Below are 21294 nucleotides of genomic sequence, written 5' to 3'. Positions count from 1 at the left end.
CATAAGATAAGCATCATGGAAAGATCTAGTGATTACAAAGGTACAAGAGGTAATAGGAAAAAGCACACCAAAAGATCGACTTAAGACAAGACTTGCAACACAACAGAGGAATAGGGAACGAATAAGAGCAGGAGGTGTAAGACAACACTCCTGAACTCAAATGGGAGAGGAAGCTTTAAAATACAGGTACATGATAAGCATCAAGGTAAAGATCGATGGATGACAAGGGTTAAGGTGGTAACAAAAAACACACAACCAATGAATGTATTTTAGATAAAACTTGCAAGGTGTCAAAGAAGGGGGAGTAGTGAATGATGAAATAGATGAGGCATTATCCTTGAACAGTGATGGAAAAGAGGGGGCTTCAAAGGGTAGGTTCAAGGTAAGCAGGAAGGCAAGGGCATAGATATCACAAGGGTTTTCAAGGTAATAACAGACAAGGATGTATGAGAGGAGATAAATAGGCATAAGACGAAGGGTATAAGTACCATAAATAATGGAGTTAAGACCGGACTTTCAAATGGAAAAGGAGAGGGTACATCCAAGGGCGAGATAGGTAAATTGCCGCTCTCAAATTGAGGTGGAAGAGAGGAGATTTTTAAAGAGTAGGCACAAAGATAAGTATCAAGGAAAGATCGATGGATAACAAGGTAATGGTGATAGCAAATAAAAACACATCAAAGGATGGAATTAAAACGCAAATGCTAATTTTGATATCCGATGGTTTTTAACACAAATGTTTGAAACACAAATGCTCCACCAGCTGATGCTCTAGCTGTTACTTGCAGAATTGCAAACCATAAGTGCAGCCCCATCTTTTGACATGGCACTCATCATTGTCTTGATGGAATAGTTAACATTAGTGTTATTAAGAATAAAAGTTAGATCCTGCATCAAATGAGTATGTAATTTTCATGGCCATAGAAGGAAGCACTCATATAGTAGCGTTAAATAGGGAATTCTCTCATTTTATTGCCACTTTGCAATTTGACCTCAAAAAATCATTTCATGATATATATGTTTTTGTTACCTCATCTACGTTTCTTAACACCGTTTTTATTTAATGTCCTTCTGTTATTATTTCATCATGATTGTATTTATTGAGGACAATCAAAATTTCTTCTATGTTATATGTACAAAGAAATTCTATGAATTGTTATACATATTCTTCACTCTTGGTGTCCTGCATTAGTAAACATGCTTGTTGTAGGGGGTTCTCTATGCAGTAGGGTTTAAGGTTTAGGGCTATTTTGTAAAACATTTTATCTTTTTTCAAAATGCTTCCTCTTCCAAAGGAGCAGGAATTTTTTATATAGAACAAAATCCCCTAGACTAAACCATCCAGGAATCTCGGTAATTTCCCAACGGTTTTCATTTTCATTTTCAAAAACAGCTATTGGACTTCCCGTCCACCATAGCTCACAGCTCAACCATCGAAACTTTTGAAACCAATTTTCAAAAGCATTTTTGGAAAACAAAATACTAATTGTCAAACCAAGTCATAACTCATCCATATCTATGGACGCGGACTATTCGAATAGGTTTTGGAACTCTGTGAAGAGGTGTACACTTCACCCAATAGTCCGGTTTCTGCAATCTCACTGTCGTGAGATCGGATTACTGAAACTCTCTCCTCCCCTACACGTCTTTACCTTAACAGTTATACCAAAAGGAACATGGCCACCTCCATGCCCAAACCAGGACAAAACTTTCCCCCTCCTTGTCCTCCCGGTGCTCCCCAGCCAACATAACCCTCGGGTGCCGACCGTGCAAGTTCGGATCAAGCGACTGCCCATATGGTCTAGAGTGGTTGTACTTGATAAGACTATAGGTAGTGAAGAATGGCATACCGGTCCTTATACGAGAGGGGTAATTCTTCATTCTCACACCTAACCCAGCTGAGCCATCACCTTAAGGCCCTCCCAACACAGAGGAGTCCCTGATCATCCCACTCAAAGGTGATAAGGGTGATAACCCTTCATCATACACATTTTGAAAAACATTTTATTTTGAAAAACTCACACCTTTTTTCAAACCTTTTTGTAACAAAAATGTTAAGGAGTATAAAGATGAATTGCGGCAAAGTTCTAAGGTTGGATTACCATATTAACATGTCTCTTAGCAGAAAAATCATATAATGCATAAAATAACATGCTGATGATTGTCTTTGAAAAACATATGTAATTTATGCATCAAAGGGATCCAGTGAGCTTGCCATGCTTTAACCAGTGAAAGGGTGTGAGCTCGTGGAATTGGCTTTTGGCTCCACCGTCTGGCGTAGACTTGCAGAAATGGCCTTCACGAGATGACATGAACGCTCCGATAACTACATAGCATGAACAAGCAAGCATACAAATCAGCAAGTATATCAACAAATTTTCATTATAGTGGTCAGGAATGGTGGTAGATGGGTGAATATAGTTTTGAGTATAGTTTGTGTTGATGGAGTAGAGATGCTTACCCGAAGAGTATATTGGAGGTGGACCAATACTGGAAGTGTAGTGGCAGAGCGAGGTAACTGAGTGCGTGGGGGGGGGGGGGGGTTGCCTTGGCTCAGGGTGCTGAGGGTGTGGGAGGGAGAGGGTAACTCTCTGGAGGTATTTATAGATGGGTGCGTATGGTTTAGTATGGTAGAGTTTACTGTTTATGAGAATCGTGGTGAAAGAATCAGTTTGGATAGAAAATTATAGGTGAAATATGGGACAAGAGTATTTTTGGAGTTTTCTAGAATATGAACCATGGTTACGGAATTACATGGATGGATAGAGGGTAATTTGATAAGAATTTAGAAATCAGAACTGTCAAAATCAGAGACTGGACGAAGGAGTTTTGGTTTTTATAATCATAGGAATATAAAAGGAAAAGGGAAAAGGAATATTCCTAGAATATTCCAGAATTAGAATATTTAGAGATATTTGGAAGCAGAGTGCCATGAATTATTTCTGGACTGTTCATGAGTAGATACTTATGTTGGTGGCAATTGTTCCTACCTTCTCTATCACATGGGACAAGAGTAAGGCAGCACCCAAACAACCAGAATACTGTGATATTCTTGTCTGGACGGGCTGTGGTATCTTGGGCCAGGTTTTATAAGATTGACGGTGTATCCATACAAACATGTTTCGCCTTTCTTCTTGGAAGCATGTTACGAAAGAACCTCAAAGTTAAGCGTGCTCAACTTGGAGCAATTCTTGGATGGGTGACCAAAGGGGAAGTTCTTACTAGAAAGAATTTCACAGTCCCCGGAGTCCGTATGACTGAGATATTGGTCTGGTAGGTCTTAGGTGAGCTGATCATCATGATGGATGAGAAGTTGAATATTTGGGTGATCGGAGTAACAATGAATAGTAGGATGAACGATGAATAATGATTATGAATGATCTGTTTAACGGTGAATAGTTCATATGAATGAACGATGAATAGGGATTATGAACGAACGATGAACGATAAATAGTTCATATGAACGAACAATGAATAGGGATTATGAACAACGAACGATCGGAATTTCGGTAGCATAACGACTGAGCAAAGATTATTTGGACAAACGAATGAACAAACTACAAAAATATTTGGAATATTTAGGCAATATTTCTGAAAGAATTTGAAGGGATCACTTGGAAAATATTTGTAGGTCTTTTTGAGGAGAATTTTGGAGAGAATATAGACCACTATATTTTCTTTGTTGAGATCAACTTGCAAATAAACATTTTGAAACAAAATTTAAAAGTTCATTTTGAATTTAGAGCGAGTTTGAGAAATTTTCTAGATTTGAATTTTCGGGGTGTTACATATCTATACAAACATGGTTTGCCTTTCTTTTTGAAAGCCTGGTTCGAAAGAACCTCGAAGTTAAGCCTTCTCAACTTAGAGCAATTCTGGGATGGGTGACCAACCGTGAAGTTCTAACTAGAAGGGAAATCACAGTCACCGGAGTTTGTATGGCTGAGATATTAGTGTGGCTGGTTTTAGGTGAGCTCATCATCATGATGGATGAGCAGTTGAATATTTGGGCGATCGGATGAACAATGAATAGTAACGATGGTTAGTAGGATGAATGATCCGATGAACGATGAATAGTGATTATGAATTATCCGATGAACGATGAATAGGTATTATGAACGAACGATGAATAGTTCGTAGGAACGAACGATGAACATGGATTATGAACGAATGGATGAATGATCGGACGAACGAGCGATCATAATTTTGGCAGTATAATGGCTGGACAAAGATTATTTGGACAAACGAACGGACGAACGATCGAAAGATCGGACGGATGAACAAATGAACCATGAACGACCGGATGGACGATCGAACAATCGGAGGAACGAACGAACGAACTATGAACATTTGGACGAACAATTGAATGAACAACCGAATGATCCTTATGCGCGTGTTGTGCTTGTGTGGGAGTGGGAGTAAGTCAGTGAGTGGGATTGAGTAGCCATGAAATGGCTTGGGATGGCATGAGTGGGCCCCTTGCCCCTCTATTAATGGGCAAGGTGGGGGATTAGGGGAGGAGTCGAGGATTAGTGGGAGGAGGCGAGGATTAGTGAGAGATAAAACATGTATTAGCTATGGATAAGTGAAATTAGCTTGTAGAGCTCACTGTATGACCCCGGAGGCGTATGTATACGTATGAGCATAAGGAAAATTATTAAGAAAATATTTGTAGGGATTTTAAAAGTGATTCTGAGGGTATTTCTTAGGAGAAAAATATTTGGAGAAATATCAGTGGAACATTTAGCCAGTATTTCTGAAAAGAATTTGAGGGGATCACTAGGGAAATATTTGTAGGATATTTTGAGAAGAATTTTGGAGATAAGGCAGACCACTATATTTTCTTTGTTGAGATCAACTCACAAGAAAACATTTTGAAACGAATTTTAAAATTCATTTTGAATTTAGAGCGAGTTTGAGAAATTTTCTAGGTTTGGATTTTCGGGGTGCTACAAGGGGCTGACGTCATAGGGCTGAGAAAATAGATGTAAGGATGCGACAAAAAAAGAAAGTCTAACAAGGAAGTGTAACTATCATGATCGTGCCATGTGACCCCAAAAGGTCCTAATGACCTTATCGTTGCTATTTGCGAGGAGTCTCCCCAATCGGGTGACCTCTTGTGATCGTCGCTTGATCCACCCTCGTTCGGCGCCACATCCTTCCCTTTCTGGGATGTTTCTTGGCTTGGACCACCCTGCTACTAGCGGGCAACATCAGCTTTAGGAGCCACTTCCCCTGATGAGGCATGTCGCATCCAAAAGCCTCTAGCATCTGTCTGAGTGGACATCTAGAACCACCTTGAGCATCAGGTTGCCACCGCTCCGACCTCACACCAACGACTTGTTCGGCTGCCCTGTAACCATAGGACCTGCAACTATTCAGACGGCTGCAGCTGCAATCCATAGAGACAAAATATTGTACAAGCCGCAGCCGGATTAATGCCACAGCAAGCCGCAAACCTTCTGTGTCGCACGAAACATTCGTGGTGTTGACACCGATATGGGAGGCAACTACTGCTACTCAGGATTTTTCCGCTAACGTGACCGAATGCATGTTCTCCTAGAAACGTCCTCATTCTGTGCAGTGTGATTTATACCGATACCGTTGTCTATCCGCAACAGCATCCGTGAGCTGATGGAGGAATCCCAAAGCATTCTAATATTTTTTCATTAAAATTTATAGGGAAACATACTTTATATTTAAGTCCTCTAAAAAACTGGTTAGATTTTTACTAAATTTCGTGAATTGGAAAAAAGTATAATACCAAAACTAAAATTACCATATATTATTAATAGCATTACCTACCAGTACAATGTATATAATAACAGTGATCTTAATTTTTGTTTAGAAGCAGGCATGACTACACTCAGCCAGCGTAGAGTAGCGAACATGAGTTCGCCCCCCAATGCAGCAGTAGCACTTGTTATCTTTGCATGGAGGAAACCCTACAATGCATCATGCTCCGTTTCCTTGCATAATTCCTTCTTTAGCTGGAGTAGAAACACCGACATCATCTATGGCATGACCTAGTAGAAGGTAAAGGATAAGAGTTCTATTACCAACAAATGCCTCGAGAATAATTACATTCGAAATTATTTGAGTAATTTAACACAGGGGATTGCGATACATTAGCAATTCGCCATGATACACACGGTATCATATAATAACATCTTCTAAATTGTCTACATCTATCTAAGCATGCACACACATGTCTGTATAGTTTTCACTTACCCTTCCCATGTGCATGAGCAGCAAAGTATCCGAGGAGAAGTAACGAGAAAAACACTAACGCATCCACCCTCTTTCTGTACTCCATGTCGCAAGACAATTTAAGGAACTCCTCACGATTGATCCTAGAAGAGTGTATACTTATATATATACTATAATCCTAGAAGAGTGTATACTTATATATATATATATATATATATATATATATATATACTATAGCGGAAACCAATTCACTGGCAAGTATTCACCAAAGATATGCTACTCCAAACTTAGCAGTGATTTAGTTTCTTTTAGACAAAATTGTAAGTTATCTATTCTATCCTATCTATCTATCTATCTATCTATATCTTCTATATATCTATATCTATATCTATACCCCTTATTATATTTATATCTATACCCCTATATTATTTGGTGAATTTGTTATATCTATCTATATCCCTATATCTATATCTATTTGAGGTGTGGGAAAACCCAAGGTTACATTTCTGGCTCTACTACTACCTGCCTGTGCCGAGAGCTCTTGGTCGCACACGCATCGCCAATGAGGAGCTACAAATGCAAGCCACTGCACGCAGCACTGTGCAACCGTCCCTGCCCTCCACTCCTGCTATGCCACCTGTCACACTAGGTTTTAGAAGGTAAATCGAATGCGAACCATGCACGTGCCAAGATCAGAACTCACGTACATAGCAATTACATAAATGACTCATCATAGCACAATGCTTCGAATAACAATAAAGAGTAAGTAATAATATTAAAGACTAGAGTCATTTACATAATATAAATCAAAGTACACAGAATCGAAACGTAGCCAACGTAAATTAACCCACCACACGCAGCTGACTAGGGGAGGTCACTAGCCTAATCCTCAAACTCGTCGAAGTCCTGGAACTCCTAGAGATCCGCCTCAACACCTTCTTTACCTGAGCATAGATTGCACCAAAGGCAACCTGGTGTTTTGTGAAAGCAAGGGTGAGTACACATCAACGTACTCAGCAAATGTCCCGTTTGGCTGTAGTGGACTAGCTTTATGTGGGGTTAAGGTCAAGCAGTTGCTTTTAGTTTATCATGTAATTATTACTAGTAGATAGCCATGTTTTAACATTAACCCAAGTTGTTAACCCAAAAGTACTCTTTCCAAACGAAAGGAATACCAGAAACCATAATCATTATCATAATCACAATAGAAACCAACATTATCCTCATCATCATCTGTAAACAAAGTAGCCCTGATTCAATGTGTCTCTAATCAATGGAGCTCCCAAGGCTACTCATAACCACGAGCACGGCTGATATATCAGTTTCATAACACTCTGCAGAGGTTGCGCACTTTACCCATGAGCCGTGATATCCTCTCTAGCCCGGGCTTACAAGACCCTTATTCACTCCCGAGGTGAATGGCCAAGGATTCACTACGAAGCCTTTACAAAGATTCCCTGAGGGTGTAGCCGCCCGTTAGGTTTCCTAAATGTACCGCACTCCTCCCCAAGGGGCAATCCACCCTCGGCAGAGCGAGCCGCATACACCGAGCCCATTGAAGGCACGACGGCGAAGCGAACTACACCTCAGTTCCTCTAATTAATTAGCTAAGGGCGTCCCGTACCACCCTCATGGTTGCACTGTTTTCCTGGGTGGTCATCCAACGAACAAGTCCTTATGGAGAGGCGCTCGAGAAACTGCTCGAGTCCCCTAGAATGCCACAAGTATATCATCATATCCAGAAAAATCATAGTATCATCATTGTATCTCATCATGTTCATTGATTAAAAGTAAAGCGCTAGCATAGAACTAATCATAATAATCAATACCCAAAGGGTAAACAAGGACATGAAAATAGAATACTAGTCAATCCTTAGGTTGATCATGGTATGCAGGTTGATGAATTATAAAGTAAATGAGACACAATAGGTCAGAGGACACTTGCCTTCACCAAACCGATGCTCAGGGTCTTCGACTTCGTAGGACTCAAAGAACTTCATCTCAGGACCAGTGGTTCACCAAATCTTGATTGTCGATTCCTCGAAGCTCAGGAACAGATCGCAATCTATTAGCGACGCACAACGAAGACAAACAAGCACAAGCAAACATATACTTGCATAAGAACATTACACCATACAGGATAAAATATTATAAAGCATGCAATAAAAAAATAAAGCTCGCTTCTATGGTGGCGCGAGGAAAAGAAATGCGGAAATCGGAGCTACGGTCAAGAAGTTATTGCATTTATGCCAAACAGGTATTAACTATAACATTTAATTCGACCTTATCAAATATAAATTATATTTACTATTTAGTTCGATTAATCTGCTACACGAACAACTATCATTAAATAAGTAATTTAATTAAAAAGAGAGATTCTAAGCGAGGCGAAATCACGATGCGCAAAACAACATGATAGCGTGTTAACGGCGCGCGGCCACGCGCGACATAGCACGCGGACGACGCACGAAACAGTGTGTGCGACCAGCGTGAACGACGCGCGAATCTGCACGTCAACGAGCACATCACGCGTGAATAGCGTGACGATGCGCGCAGATAGTGTGACGACGTGTGATACTCGCTAACAGATAACGAGATTATACTAAACAAGTATTAATTTGAAAACATTTACGCTGAAATTAATCATGCTAATATTTATTATAAAAGTATAAACTAAAACTACAAATTAGTTTTAATCAGACTAACAAATAATTAATTAATTAGTTAAAACATGTTTACAACAAAACAATGCTACTGACTCGTACGCGACAAGGTTACAAAGTTAACGCGGCTGAAACTAGTCAAATCATGTTTGCGATGTAAAATATATTGAAAAATTTAATTTTTTGCGCATTTAATGTGATGTTGCGTATTCTCATTGGTTAAAACTCACCACACGGATGGCCACGGGTTTGAAGATGCAGAAAAACCGACCGGATCTAGTGTGGCCATACACGAAACGACGTTGCACATGGCCAACCAGGCATTAATACGTGGCAGTCAGTTTTCTTTCCCACACACATTACGTGCAATGAGGATATCATATAGGAAGGAACATGCAGGGGCCTACGACGATTCTCCTTTCCGTGTTGCGATCGTGTGTGCAGTGAGAAGATCGCGCCGCGACGCTAGGCAACGAATGGGCATGCAGGTGGGGCCACACGGGGCGGTTTCCTTTTTTTCCTATTCCATACTGCACGAACGACCACAGTAGGAAAACGGATTGGCCTGTCGGAGCGGGCGCGACGCCGACGTGGCGAGCACTACGGCGGGTGGGGCTGGCGGCGGTGGCGTCTGCTCGCCGAAGTCGGGGCTAAGCGGTGCACAGCAGCACCATACAAGGGCATGTCGTGGCAGGGAAGGCTCGGCTAGACATCAGCCTGGCCAGGCATCACGCAGGGTGGCTGCGCGAGCTCGGCTGGGGGAGGTGGGCTAGCTACGTGGGCCACGCTAGGTCGCACTGGCGAGGGGCTAGGCCAGCTGTGTCGCTAGGTGAGTAGGGAGTTTGGTGCGAGCTCCTTGGCTACCATGATGTTTTCATAGTGACGAGGAAGAAGGAGGCGAAGAAGAGGGAGAAGGAGATGATTTGTCACCTACACATGAAGAACAACCGAGTAGGCACGCAAGGAAGAGGAAGACGATGCGAGAAAGACGACGGGGCTGCTCATCCGACAACGCGAGGAAGACGACGAGGCGGCCCCTTAGACCACGCAGGCATAATGCATAGAGAGGAAAACGCGTGGGCTGCTCCTGTGTGAGAAGGAAGAGGGAAGGGGTTCATGGTAGGGGTGTGCGATTGTATAGAAAGGAGAGGGTATGTATAAAAAGGAGAGGGCGCGAGAGGTGGTTGTCAATTTCACGGCGGCTCTTGTCCTGGCCGAGTGAGAGAGACAGCTGCGCGGTGAGTTGCATGAGACAAGGTTAGACAGAGTTAGATGGGTGGTAGACAGGGTTAGATAAAATTAGACGAAGACGGTCAGAGCTGGCCCGTGGGCCCAAGATGACGAGGTCGACGCCGAAGGGAAAGACGAGGATAGACGAGGATCGCCGACGCGAGCAGCATGTCGTTCGCGGGAAGACGCGGTTCAGTAATCTCGCGAAAAGGGGCACGAGATCTGGAATATGTTCGACGAGAGGAAGAAATATATATATTATCGAGTTCCAAAAATTTTATAGTTTTCACAACTACCATATTTTAGGTATTTAATTAATATTAGAAAAACTGAAATTCATAATTCATACCTGAAGAAACCTTCCGAAGATTCCAAAAACTCTTGGGAACATTCTCGAGATATTTTATTGTGTAATGATAACATTTTGCACCCATAAACACTATGTATCGACATGAATGCAACAATCAAAGTTCTTCTAAGCTTTTATTTTACTAGGCTTTTGCGTAGATATAAAACAAAATAACTCTTCACTATTTAGGAAAAAGAAAAGCAAGGAAAAGAGAGGGTAACACCTGAATTTAGTGAATATTAGAAAAGAAATTTTATACCCCCAAATTTAGGGTGTTACAAATCTAACCTACTTAACAGGAATCTCGCCCACGAGATTCAAGAAGACGCTAGCAAGAAAACAAGGTTGGTTCATATGTTGTTCACGGCTTTCTTGAGTTGAATTTGACTCTGCAAGCTTAACTTGTGGACTGGTTGCTTTGACCTTCTAATGCTCGCAACCAATTGATATAATTCTTGAGGATCCCTTGGACCTGTGGGTTAGGACCCACACACGCTTTCATTGCACCTCTTCGATCTTGTTGGCTGATGTTGATCGCATTGTCTTCATTGGGGTTAGCAGCTAACCCCCTTACAAGGAGCATTGATACACACTTGGTGAAGATGCTGCCGACTCTGATATTGACTTATTAAGAGAGGTTGCAGGATGCCAACCAGACAGGTGCAAGAGGGAAGGGTATTGTTGGGGACTTGTTCTCAAATGCTAAAAGCTAAGAACAAGGCAACATAGAAAGTGTTTAAATGTCAAATTCCTTTGTCCTTATAAACATTATGCCCCTTCGGATATAATGAATTTTGGACGAAGGTTACGAAGGAAAAGACCTTCGTAAGATTGATAAATGGTAAAAAAGAGCACATATATGAAACACAAGTAATGATATGAATATTATCATCAACTTATTTTTATTACCAAATTCATAAAAACAAATTACAAATGTACCTTCAGATTGATGAAAAGTAAAGGTACAGACGTGATGCGAAAAAGTGTATGCCAAGTCAGCGTGAACAGTACGGGAGTACTGTTCATCTATTTATAGGTACGGGACGCAGCCCGTGTAAAATTACATTGATGCCCTTTACATTTATCAATAACTTTATAGCAATTCTTCGAGGTTTAATTTGACTTTTCATCTTTAAGTCGGTTCTTCTTTTCTGCCGTCATGCCGAAGCTTTTCTGCACATAGCTTCGTGATCGTCTTATCCTTCGTCGTGGTCGCTTTCCATCCCAGTCAAGCTTCATCTTAACCATGCTCTTGTACACCCGCAACCTGACTCCGAAGATACCTGTTCACATGTTTCACTCGGAAAATATTGTCAAATCATGTTTTTGAGGACCTTCGGAAGCCGAAGGCCCCCAACAGTAGCCCCTCGCAATATTAATTTACTGTAATGATAAATTCGTATTGCGACATGGACGAAGGCTTTAAGCCGAAGGTCCGAAAAAACACCTTCCTTCTGCTAGAATAGCAACAATCATTGACAAACGGGCCCCTCCAGTTTTCGACACACTGGGTGTATAAATAAGAGCTCACCGCAAGTTTATTTGGCACACTCTTTTGCCATCTGCTTTTACTCACCCAACTTTTTAGCCTGCGCGCAACAGCACTTGCTCGGTTTTAAATTTTTAAGCTTCGGTTTCGAGTGTGTTTTGTCAGCATTTGCGAAGATGTCTGAGGATAAGAAAGTTGTTGGTGCTTCGAAGCTAAGCCTTTCTGAGGAGATGCACCTGGGCTTTCTTGAATCAATGTCAAAGACTAATACAGAGAAGATTACCAGGGAGATTTTGGAGGGTTTATCTGAAGATACTGGCGACAGTGAAAGTTACGATGTGGATAGTGGTGGTGAAGATTCCGAAGATCGACCCTGGCGACCAAGCCATGCAGTTTTTGGTAAGTCCAGTATTAAGGAAAATCATCTTGTCAATATGAGAGGGAGATACTTTCGGGACTTGTCTGTTGTGAGGGCTGACGAATGAGAGAAGACTTGTCCGACTCCCGAGGAAAATGAGGTCGTGATATTCCGAAGCTTCTTAAAAGCTGGATTACGATTTCCCTTGAGCAGTTTTGTCGTGGAAGTACTGAAGACATTTGAAATCTACCTTCACCAACTTACCCCCGAAGCAATCATAAGGATGAACATCTTTGTGTGGGCCGCGAGAAGCCAAGGTTTGGAACCTAACGCAAAAAGCTTCTGTAACATACACGAGCTATTGTATGAGACAAAACCCTGGGGCAAAGAGCAGTATCACAACAACTTTGGCTGCTACAGCTTCGGCGCTCGGTCTGGGTCAAGCTGCCCTGTGCCAACCTTTCGAAAGAGGTGGCCCGGCGTCTGGATGATAAAATGGTTTTACGTGAAAAATGACTTGAAATCACGTGAAGATATCAAGGGTATCATTATGCGCCCTATCTGGCAACGCTTCGGCCTCCGGAAGCCGAAGGTGGAAATGGATGAAGCAGCCAAAGAATGCCAGAGAGCCTTCAGCGTGGTTTGCTCTTTTATTGGGACAAGGGATTTGGTCCAAGAGCATATTGCCTTCAGAATATGGCCACTTGTAGAAAAGTGGGAAATGCCGAAGGAGACCGTCAAGGAGCCTGACGAAGGTGGACTAGTTAGGCTAAAATACACATTCAAATACGGAGATAAGTTTGTTGAGCCAGATGATGACTGGTTAAAAAGTATTGAGGCCATAAGTGACGAATTGCTTGGGGTATACTCGAAGGCCGAAGATACTGCATTATTAGCGGCCTTCGGAGGCCGAAAGAAGAAGAGACTTAACCAAGTATTTGATGCAATTGGGTTTGTCTACCCCGATTACCATTACCCAGTGCGAGGCCAAAAAAGAAAGAATACTTATCCTGCAAAGGAAATTGCTTCAGCTGCTCCTAGCGAGCCAGCGCCGAAGAGAAAAAAGGTAAAGGTTCTCACACACCGGCCACGTTATATTGAAACGGCCACAGTGCCTGAGTTTATTGGTGAGACCTCTTCGGCCACCGAAGCTAGAGAACCAACTCCAGTGCCAAAAATAAAAGCAATGGCCGAAGTACCAGCAACAGAGAAAACAGAAGAACCGAGGACTGGAGAAACAAAAACATTAGAAATTTTAAGTCCTTCAACGAAAATTGAGGCAGGAAAAAGCCAAAAGGGTCCAGCAGCGACCCCGAAAAGAAAAAGGATGGTTAATGTGCTGGATGTTTTGGAGACAATTAAATCTTCAAGCATAACTTCGAAGAAAACTGTTGAAACTTCTGAAGTGTCTACTGAGGCCTTTGTTGCTGAAGCTTCGAAGCAACAATTTGAAACTGAAGCTGGGCCTTCAGAGCCCACCAAGGTAAAACCTTTGGAAGCTGAAGAAACAAAATTGACAGAGGAAACTTTGGAAACCGAAAAAACAAAAATGACAGAGCCGATTTTGGTTGAAGAAATTGACACTGCCGCCCCCGAAGCATCTTCCAAAATACGTGATTATATTGTGCGACATGCTTCGGGGAAGAAATTATCTGAAGAAGAGATTTTTGAAGCTAATCACTATGCCCGAGAACTGAAGTATCCGAAGGGGGCCCTAGTGTTCAATGGGACAGACAAAGATGACTTCCTATACTGTCTCCCAGACAGCAAAGAATTATCCGTCTGCCGGGAGATGGCTAGAAGCATGGGGTTCCCGAAGCTTGAAGCTGGCCTTTGCGCCATGACGAAGGACGATCTTGTGGATAGCCTTGCATACAATAGTCTGAAGGTACAAAAATTGTGAATTTTGAAGTTTATAAATTTTGAATTAGTCTTTTGTTCTTATGTTAATCCATTCATTCTTTTGAATAGGGCTTAATACTCAGCAATGCCTTAAGGGCACAAAAGAATGCTGAAGATGAGAGCTGCACTATTGCTCTCAACAACCTTCGAACAGAGGTTATCAGGCTAAGAAACGAAGCCTTGGAAAAGGACAAAATTCTGCTTACATTGGTGGATAAGATAAAGGAAGACGAAGCTAGTTCTAAAGCTCAAGCCGAAGCTCAGAAGCACGAAATCGAAGATCTTCGGAAACAATTAGCCCGAGCTAAAGAAGAACGCATACTTGAAGAAACAAAACGAGAACTTAATGATCAATGGGCAAATCATTTGGAAATAAATGTTGAAGAGCTTCGTGCTTCCAAGAAAAGGTGCTATGATAAATCCATAGAGTGTGTTAAGAAGATAAAATCCAGCTTCGCCAGCGTTGGCGCATTCTCTAGCGAAGAAAATTTCACAAGGGGGAATCCAGAAGGCCCGATTGAATGGATCAGTCACGAAGCTGAGGCCTTCGAGGAAATCTTGAATAGTCGCGGGGACATTTGTGCTTTTTCGGGCGCCAGGGGAATTGTTACTATTTTGGAGAGGAAAGGGTGCGAGCATGTGAAATCTTTAGCACAATCCGAAGCTGCTTTATCCTCTGAAGATATTAAAGACCCTTCAGCTGAAGCAAGCCTGGTCGGTGGAAAATTTTTCACCGACATTTGGGACAATGGCGGCCGAGAAATGGCTCAAGAAATCATTCAAAAAAGCGAAAAAGGCATCCATGATGCTAGGAAGGTAGCGGAGGCTGCTGAGAAAAGCGCAGAGCCCGAAGGGCAAATAGGTATTAACTAGTGGTTTTTATTCTGTTGTAATTTTTGATTTCAAACTTTGTTCGCGGTTTGTAATAGTAATATAGCCGTATCCTCTCCTCCCTCAGAACCTGCTGAGGCATCTCCGGGCCCCCACCCAAAGGGGGACGACGAAATTAGAAAAATGGCCGAAGCCATCATGGACAAAGTTGTCGATCAGCTACTGAACGAAGCTGCAGAAGTAGTTCTTAGGGAAGATTAAATGCTATTGTAAAAATATTTGGAATGTGACAAGTGTAAAACTTTGTAACTTTGAATGTAATATATAATCTATTTATGGTTCAATTCTTTACGATGCATGAAATTTTGCATACATACCGTTTTTTTGAGCCTTCGGCGAAAAAAAACACCTTCCCTTCTTTTCATGCTTCGTGAAGAAAATCTTTTATATATCACAAGAATTTCCATATTTCTCTGATGAAGAATATCCAAGCTTCGTGAAAACATTCTTCGAAGCTATAAAAAAGTTTTATGTTGTCTCTCTAATGAAACTACACTTCTTCTCAATTTATCTTGTGCCTTAGCACGATTTTCTCTTTTTCAAAACATTCTCCGAAGATCAATACTGTGTCCCCTTCTTGTTCTACATGCAATATGATGTATGATGCTTATGTTATGCAAAATGATGTGATGATGTTATGTTATGCAAAATGATATTTGTGCCGAAGATACACACATCCCTGCAATAGAGCACACAATCTTTTTATATCAGCGCTGACTTTTCACTGATACACACATCCCTGCAATAGAGCACACAATCTTTTTATATCAGCGCTGACTTTTCGTTGTAAGCCTCCCTTAGGAGCTTCTTCGCCTTTTACTTCAGCGGAATCAGCATTTATTTTTCGCTGTAAGCCTCCCTTAGGAGCTTCTTCGCCTTTTACTTTCAGCGGAATCAGCGTTTATTTTTCACTGTAAGCCTCCCTTAGGAGCTTCTTCGCCTTTTACTTTCAGCGGAATCAGCGTTTATTTTTCGCTGTAAGCTCTGCATTCCCTTCGGAACGACTTTTGAGCAGAAAACTTACACTGCGCTCCCTTAGGAACAGCTTTTTACTACTTCGAAGAAGTTGCACTGCGTTCCTTAGAACAAGTTTTTGATAATTCGAAGGTTCTCCGTGCCACCATAAATTCTTGTGCTTCGGCAACCCAAGCCTATGGAGAAGATATATTTTCATTATGATAATAAGCTAAACTATTACAAGAAATTGAAAAAACGATAAAAGACACTTAAACTTCCCATAATTGTTTCTTACTACAAAGAAAGTAAAACTTAATGCGAAAATGCGAAAAGCTGCTGTCGAGGTAGGATATTTTGTCAGTAAATGTGCTTCGACTCTAGCACAGTGCTATTGACTGTGCGAGCTTCGGACTCCTCTCTGAAGTCCCGCTGGGGGTGAGAGTGCTGACTCCCTTCTGGCTGCGAACCTCGTTGTATTGGTGGTGGCGGTGGAAGCTGTTGCCAAGATGCTTGGGGTTGACTTGCCGAAGCAATAGAGGCTACAGGGTGATTGCCTACATATTCTGGAATGTAAGGCGAATGGTACGAAGCAGTATGCATAACCTGCTTCGGCTGGCTCTATTGCGCTGCAGCTTCTGCTAGCTCCTTTTGCTTCTGGATGGTAACATGGCACATCCTGGTGGTATGGCCCTTGCCTTCACCACAGAATAGGCAGTAAATGTTTCTTGGTTGATCTCCAAATCTTCCCCCGAAGCCCCTGGCGCCTCTGCCCCTTGGCGCTGGCGGCCGGAAAGAGCTTTGCTGTTGCCCCGAAGCTTGCGAGGAGCATTGTGGCCTTTGCTGTTGACTCCCTTTGTCATCACTTTGAGTAGAATTGTGAATTGACCTGACGTGCCTCGGATAAAATCTTCCTCCGAAGCCCCTAGTCATTTCAGAGAACCTGAAAGCTTCCTCCCTTCTTTGGCGAAAATCATTGTCAGCTCGAATATACTCGTCCATCTTCTGGAGAAGCTTCTCCAAAGTTTGAGGAGGCTTCCTGGCAAAGTACTGAGCTGAAGGTCCTGGCCGAAGCCCCTTGATCATGGCCTCAATGACAATTTCATTGGGCACTGTTGGTGCCTGTGCCCTCAGACACAGGAACCTTCGGACATATGCCTGAAGGTATTCTTCGTGATCCTGGGTGCACTGGAATAAAGCTTGAGCAGTGACTGGCTTCGTCTGAAACCCTTGGAAGCTGGTTATCAACATATCCTTCAGCTTTTGCCATGAGGTGATTGTCCCTGGCCTAAGAGAGGAGTACCAGGTTTGTGCAACACTCCTGACAGCCATGACGAAAGACTTTGCCATGACCGTCGTGTTGCCACCATACGAAGATATGGTTGCCTCATAGCTCATCAAGAATTATTTCGGGTCTGAATGACCATCGTACATGGGGAGCTGGGGTGGCTTGTAAGACTGTGGCCAAGGAGTAGCCTGCAGTTCTGTTGACAGGGGAGAAGTATCATCAAAAGCAAAATTTCCGTGATGGAAATCTTCATACCAGTCGCCCTCGTTGTAGAAGCCCTCTTGATGAAGCTCTCTGCACAGGGGCCTTTGGTTCTGGTCATGTTGAGCAAGATGTCGAAGCTCTTCAGAGGCTTCGTCTATCTGCCTTTGAAGATCAGCTAGACGAGCCATCTTCTCCTTCTTCCGTTGGACCTGTTGATTGATCATCTCCAAATTTTGGATTTCTTGATCCAAGTCGTCCTCCGAAGGCGTTGGACTGGTGGCCTTCCTCTTCTGGCTTCGGGCCTCCCTAAGAGAATCGACATCTTGATTGGGGTCCAGCGGCTGCAGAGTGGCAGCCCCTGTCGCTGAAGCTTTTTTTGGCGGCATGACGAAGGTGATGCTTGCCGAAGGTGTTCAAAACTCAAAAAATGGACGTGAGTTCACCGGAGGTGGGCGCCAATGTTGGGGACTTGTTCTCAAATGCTAAAAGCTAAGAACAAGGCAACATAGAAAGTGTTTAAATGTCAAATTCCTTCGTCCTTATAAACATTATGCCCCTTCGGATATAATGAATTTTGGACGAAGGTTACGAAGGAAAAGACCTTCGTAAGACTGATAAATGGTAAAAAAGAGCACATATATGAAACACAAGTAATGATATGAATTTTATCATCAACTTATTTTTATTACCAAATTCATAAAAACAAATTACAAATGTACCTTCAGATTGATGAAAAGTAAAGGTACAGACGTGATGCGAAAAAGCGTATGCCAAGTCAGCGTGAACAGTACGGGAGTACTGTTCATCTATTTATAGGTACGGGACGCAACCCGTGTAAAATTACATTGATGCCCTTTACATTTATCAATAACTTTATAGCAATTCTTTGAGGTTTAATTTTGACTTTTCATCTTTAAGTCGGTTCCTCTTTTCTGCCGTCATGCCGAAGCTTTTCTGCACATAGCTTCGTGATCGTCTTATCCTTCGTCGTGGTCGCTTTCCATCCCAGTCAAGCTTCATCTTAACGATGCTCTTGTACACCCACAACCTGACTCCGAAGATACCTGTTCACATGTTTGACTCGGAAAATATTGTCAAATCATGTTTTTGAGGACCTTCGGAAGCCGAAGGCCCCCAACAGGTATAGATAGAAAAGGTAAGCATAGATGGATTAAAGAGAAAAGGGAGAGCACCCAACTACCTAACTCTATGGCACTCAGCTAGTAAACAGATGTCATTGCGGACCAAGGGGCCACAACACACCAACACTCATCACAAAGAAGCAAATCAGTCATAACACAAAGACAAACAACATAAGCATACAACAACAAACATCTCGTTGCTACACGTTAATGTTAACTAGATGGTGGTCTTTCCTTACAAAGGGGAAACTACTCTAAGGCCATCAAAAGGCAAGGGGAATAATAAGACATGCAGGATAGGGGCATGAGCATAATAAAGGATGGGGCTAAAGCAAGGATTGTAACCGACAGAGAGAGAATACAACCAAGGTGAGGGTAGATAAAACACCATTCTCAAATCGAGATGGGAAAGATGATGATTCAAAAGGTAGGCATAAGATAAGCATCATGGAAAGATCTAGTGATTACAAAGGTACAAGAGGTAACAGGAAAAAGCACACCAAAAGATCGACTTAAGACAAGACTTGCAACACGACAGAGGAATAGGGAACGAATAAGAGCAGGAGGTGTAAGACAACACTCCTGAACTCAAATGGGAGAGGAAGCTTTAAAATACAGGTACATGATAAGCATCAAGGTAAAGATTGATGAATGACAAGGGTTAAGGTGATAACAAAAAAACACATAACTAATGAAATAGATGAGGCATTATCCTTGAACAGAGATGGAAAAGAGGGGGCTTCAAAGGGTAGGTTCTGTCACACCCGGCTTTAAGGAACAAAGCCAGATGCATCTTATACATGCGCCAAGAAGACAACATATATAATAACAGAGAGTATAGAGATAAATGTCACAATAACATCAGAGTAATAATTACATAGCGGAAGTCTTATTACAAAATAAAAGATAAATATAAAACGAACTAAGGATCATCCTTGGCCCAAGAGTCAACTAGGGAAACGCCATCTAGATCAGATCAACTCCTCGCTTTGTGGCTCCTCCTGAACCACCTGTTCTTCTCCTGTGGGGGGGGGGGGGGTTGTGAGACATCAAGGGCGAGCTCACACATGATCATAGCTCAACAAGTTGTGGGGAACCAGTGGGCATGAACTCACCAAAGGTGGGAGTTCATGTGATGTGTAAGGCTAATCAACAACAGGGGTTAAAGCTGAGCATTGCTTTTAATTAGTTGGTCAAAATTTTATTTGCAGTTACTAGATGTAAGTGAATACCAAACCTTAAATAAAGTAATAGAACAAAATTAATAATAATCCCATGCATATGCAAATGACAAAATTGAATTTAAGTTCCTTAAATTAATCATCAGAGAGTCCTGAGCTACTCTTGACCGTGAGCTCGGCTAGTATACCAGTTTTACACTCTACAGAGGTTGTACCCTTTACCCACAAGTCATGTTACCAATCTGCCAAGGGATCGTGACTCTCATACACCTCTACCTAGGAAGCGAGGTAGGGCACTACGAGGCCTTTACAAAGTTCCACTAGCTTCCGAAAACCCGCTACAGTTTATGGGAAGAGCACTTGCAAGAATCCCTCATCTGACCGCCATCGCAGCAAAATCAACCCGAGAACCTCCTTGCATGCAACTCCCCTACTGCCCTTGCCCCTTTCGAGTAAGGTAGTCTTCCACTAGCTTTCCTAATTAGTCAGCCAAGGGCGTCCCATTAAACCCTTGAGATGGCACGTGTTTCTCAAGTTAAGCTCCATGTTCCAATTAACATTAATGATCTTGACATGAACATAAATAGAATAACAAAATAACTGAAACATGGATATAATAAATGATTATCCCAAAACCATGTAAAGCAATAGCAAACTACCCAAGTGATTCAGGGGTAAACAAGGTAATGAGATAAACAATCTAGGGTGACCTATCGGGTCCCATCAAAATTAACCTATGCATGAATAAGTGACATTAAAGAGCATTATTGGGTAAAAAGTGGTCAAGGGCACAACTTGCCTTCAATGAGCTCCTGCTCAGCTACTTCTATCTGCTGGTCACCAGGATCCTCAGTCACAGGTTCTTCTACTCGCCACAATACAAACAAGCACAGTATATAGAGAAAATTAACAACACACCAAACATGTAAGGAAAATACATACTAATAATCTACACATTAAAATAAAATCCTACGAACAGAAATCATAATTTTTGGAGTTATAGATTTTGAGATATGAATTTCCAAAGGTTTTATGTGCTTGAAATAGAATTAAATGAGAAATTATTTTTCTTACTGTTGTCATGACAAAATAAAGACTCTAAGTGATAGAGAATAATACTACAAAATTTTAGGAACTGGAATGGAGTAATTTGGAGTTCATATGAATTTGCTATGAATTTTACAATTCCTAGCATTTATTTTCATATTAAAAATCTATTTTCCAATTTATTTATTCAATTTCAAACTGTACTGGACTGGGCCTCATTTTCCAGAAAGTGTAGGGGCTACAGGGTAAAACTCCTAAGACTCAGGAAACAGTCCACACGGATGGCGGGTTGATTCCTAGATTTTCTAGGGTCCCCTATGTAATCTGGCGCTGCGAAGAGGTATCGGCCACAATGGGCCGTTGGATCAGACGTGGATGCATCAGAA

The 21294-nt window shown here is 41.9% G+C and overlaps 1 protein-coding gene across 1 annotated transcript in view; it reads right to left on the bottom strand.

Moving 5' to 3' along the window:
- The window catches only part of LOC109940842 (meg3), an 85419-nt gene that overhangs the window by 31573 nt on the left and 32552 nt on the right, over window positions 1-21294 (bottom strand). The window contains 1 exon segment of the mRNA NM_001364529.1: window positions 6733-6847. Coding sequence (NP_001351458.1) covers window positions 6733-6802 — 70 coding nt within the window. The 5' untranslated portion in view covers window positions 6803-6847.

This window comes from Zea mays, chromosome 7, assembly GCF_902167145.1.
Source record: "Zea mays cultivar B73 chromosome 7, Zm-B73-REFERENCE-NAM-5.0, whole genome shotgun sequence".
Taxonomy (NCBI): domain Eukaryota; kingdom Viridiplantae; phylum Streptophyta; class Magnoliopsida; order Poales; family Poaceae; genus Zea; species Zea mays.
This window is presented reverse-complemented; position numbering and strand designations above follow the sequence as displayed.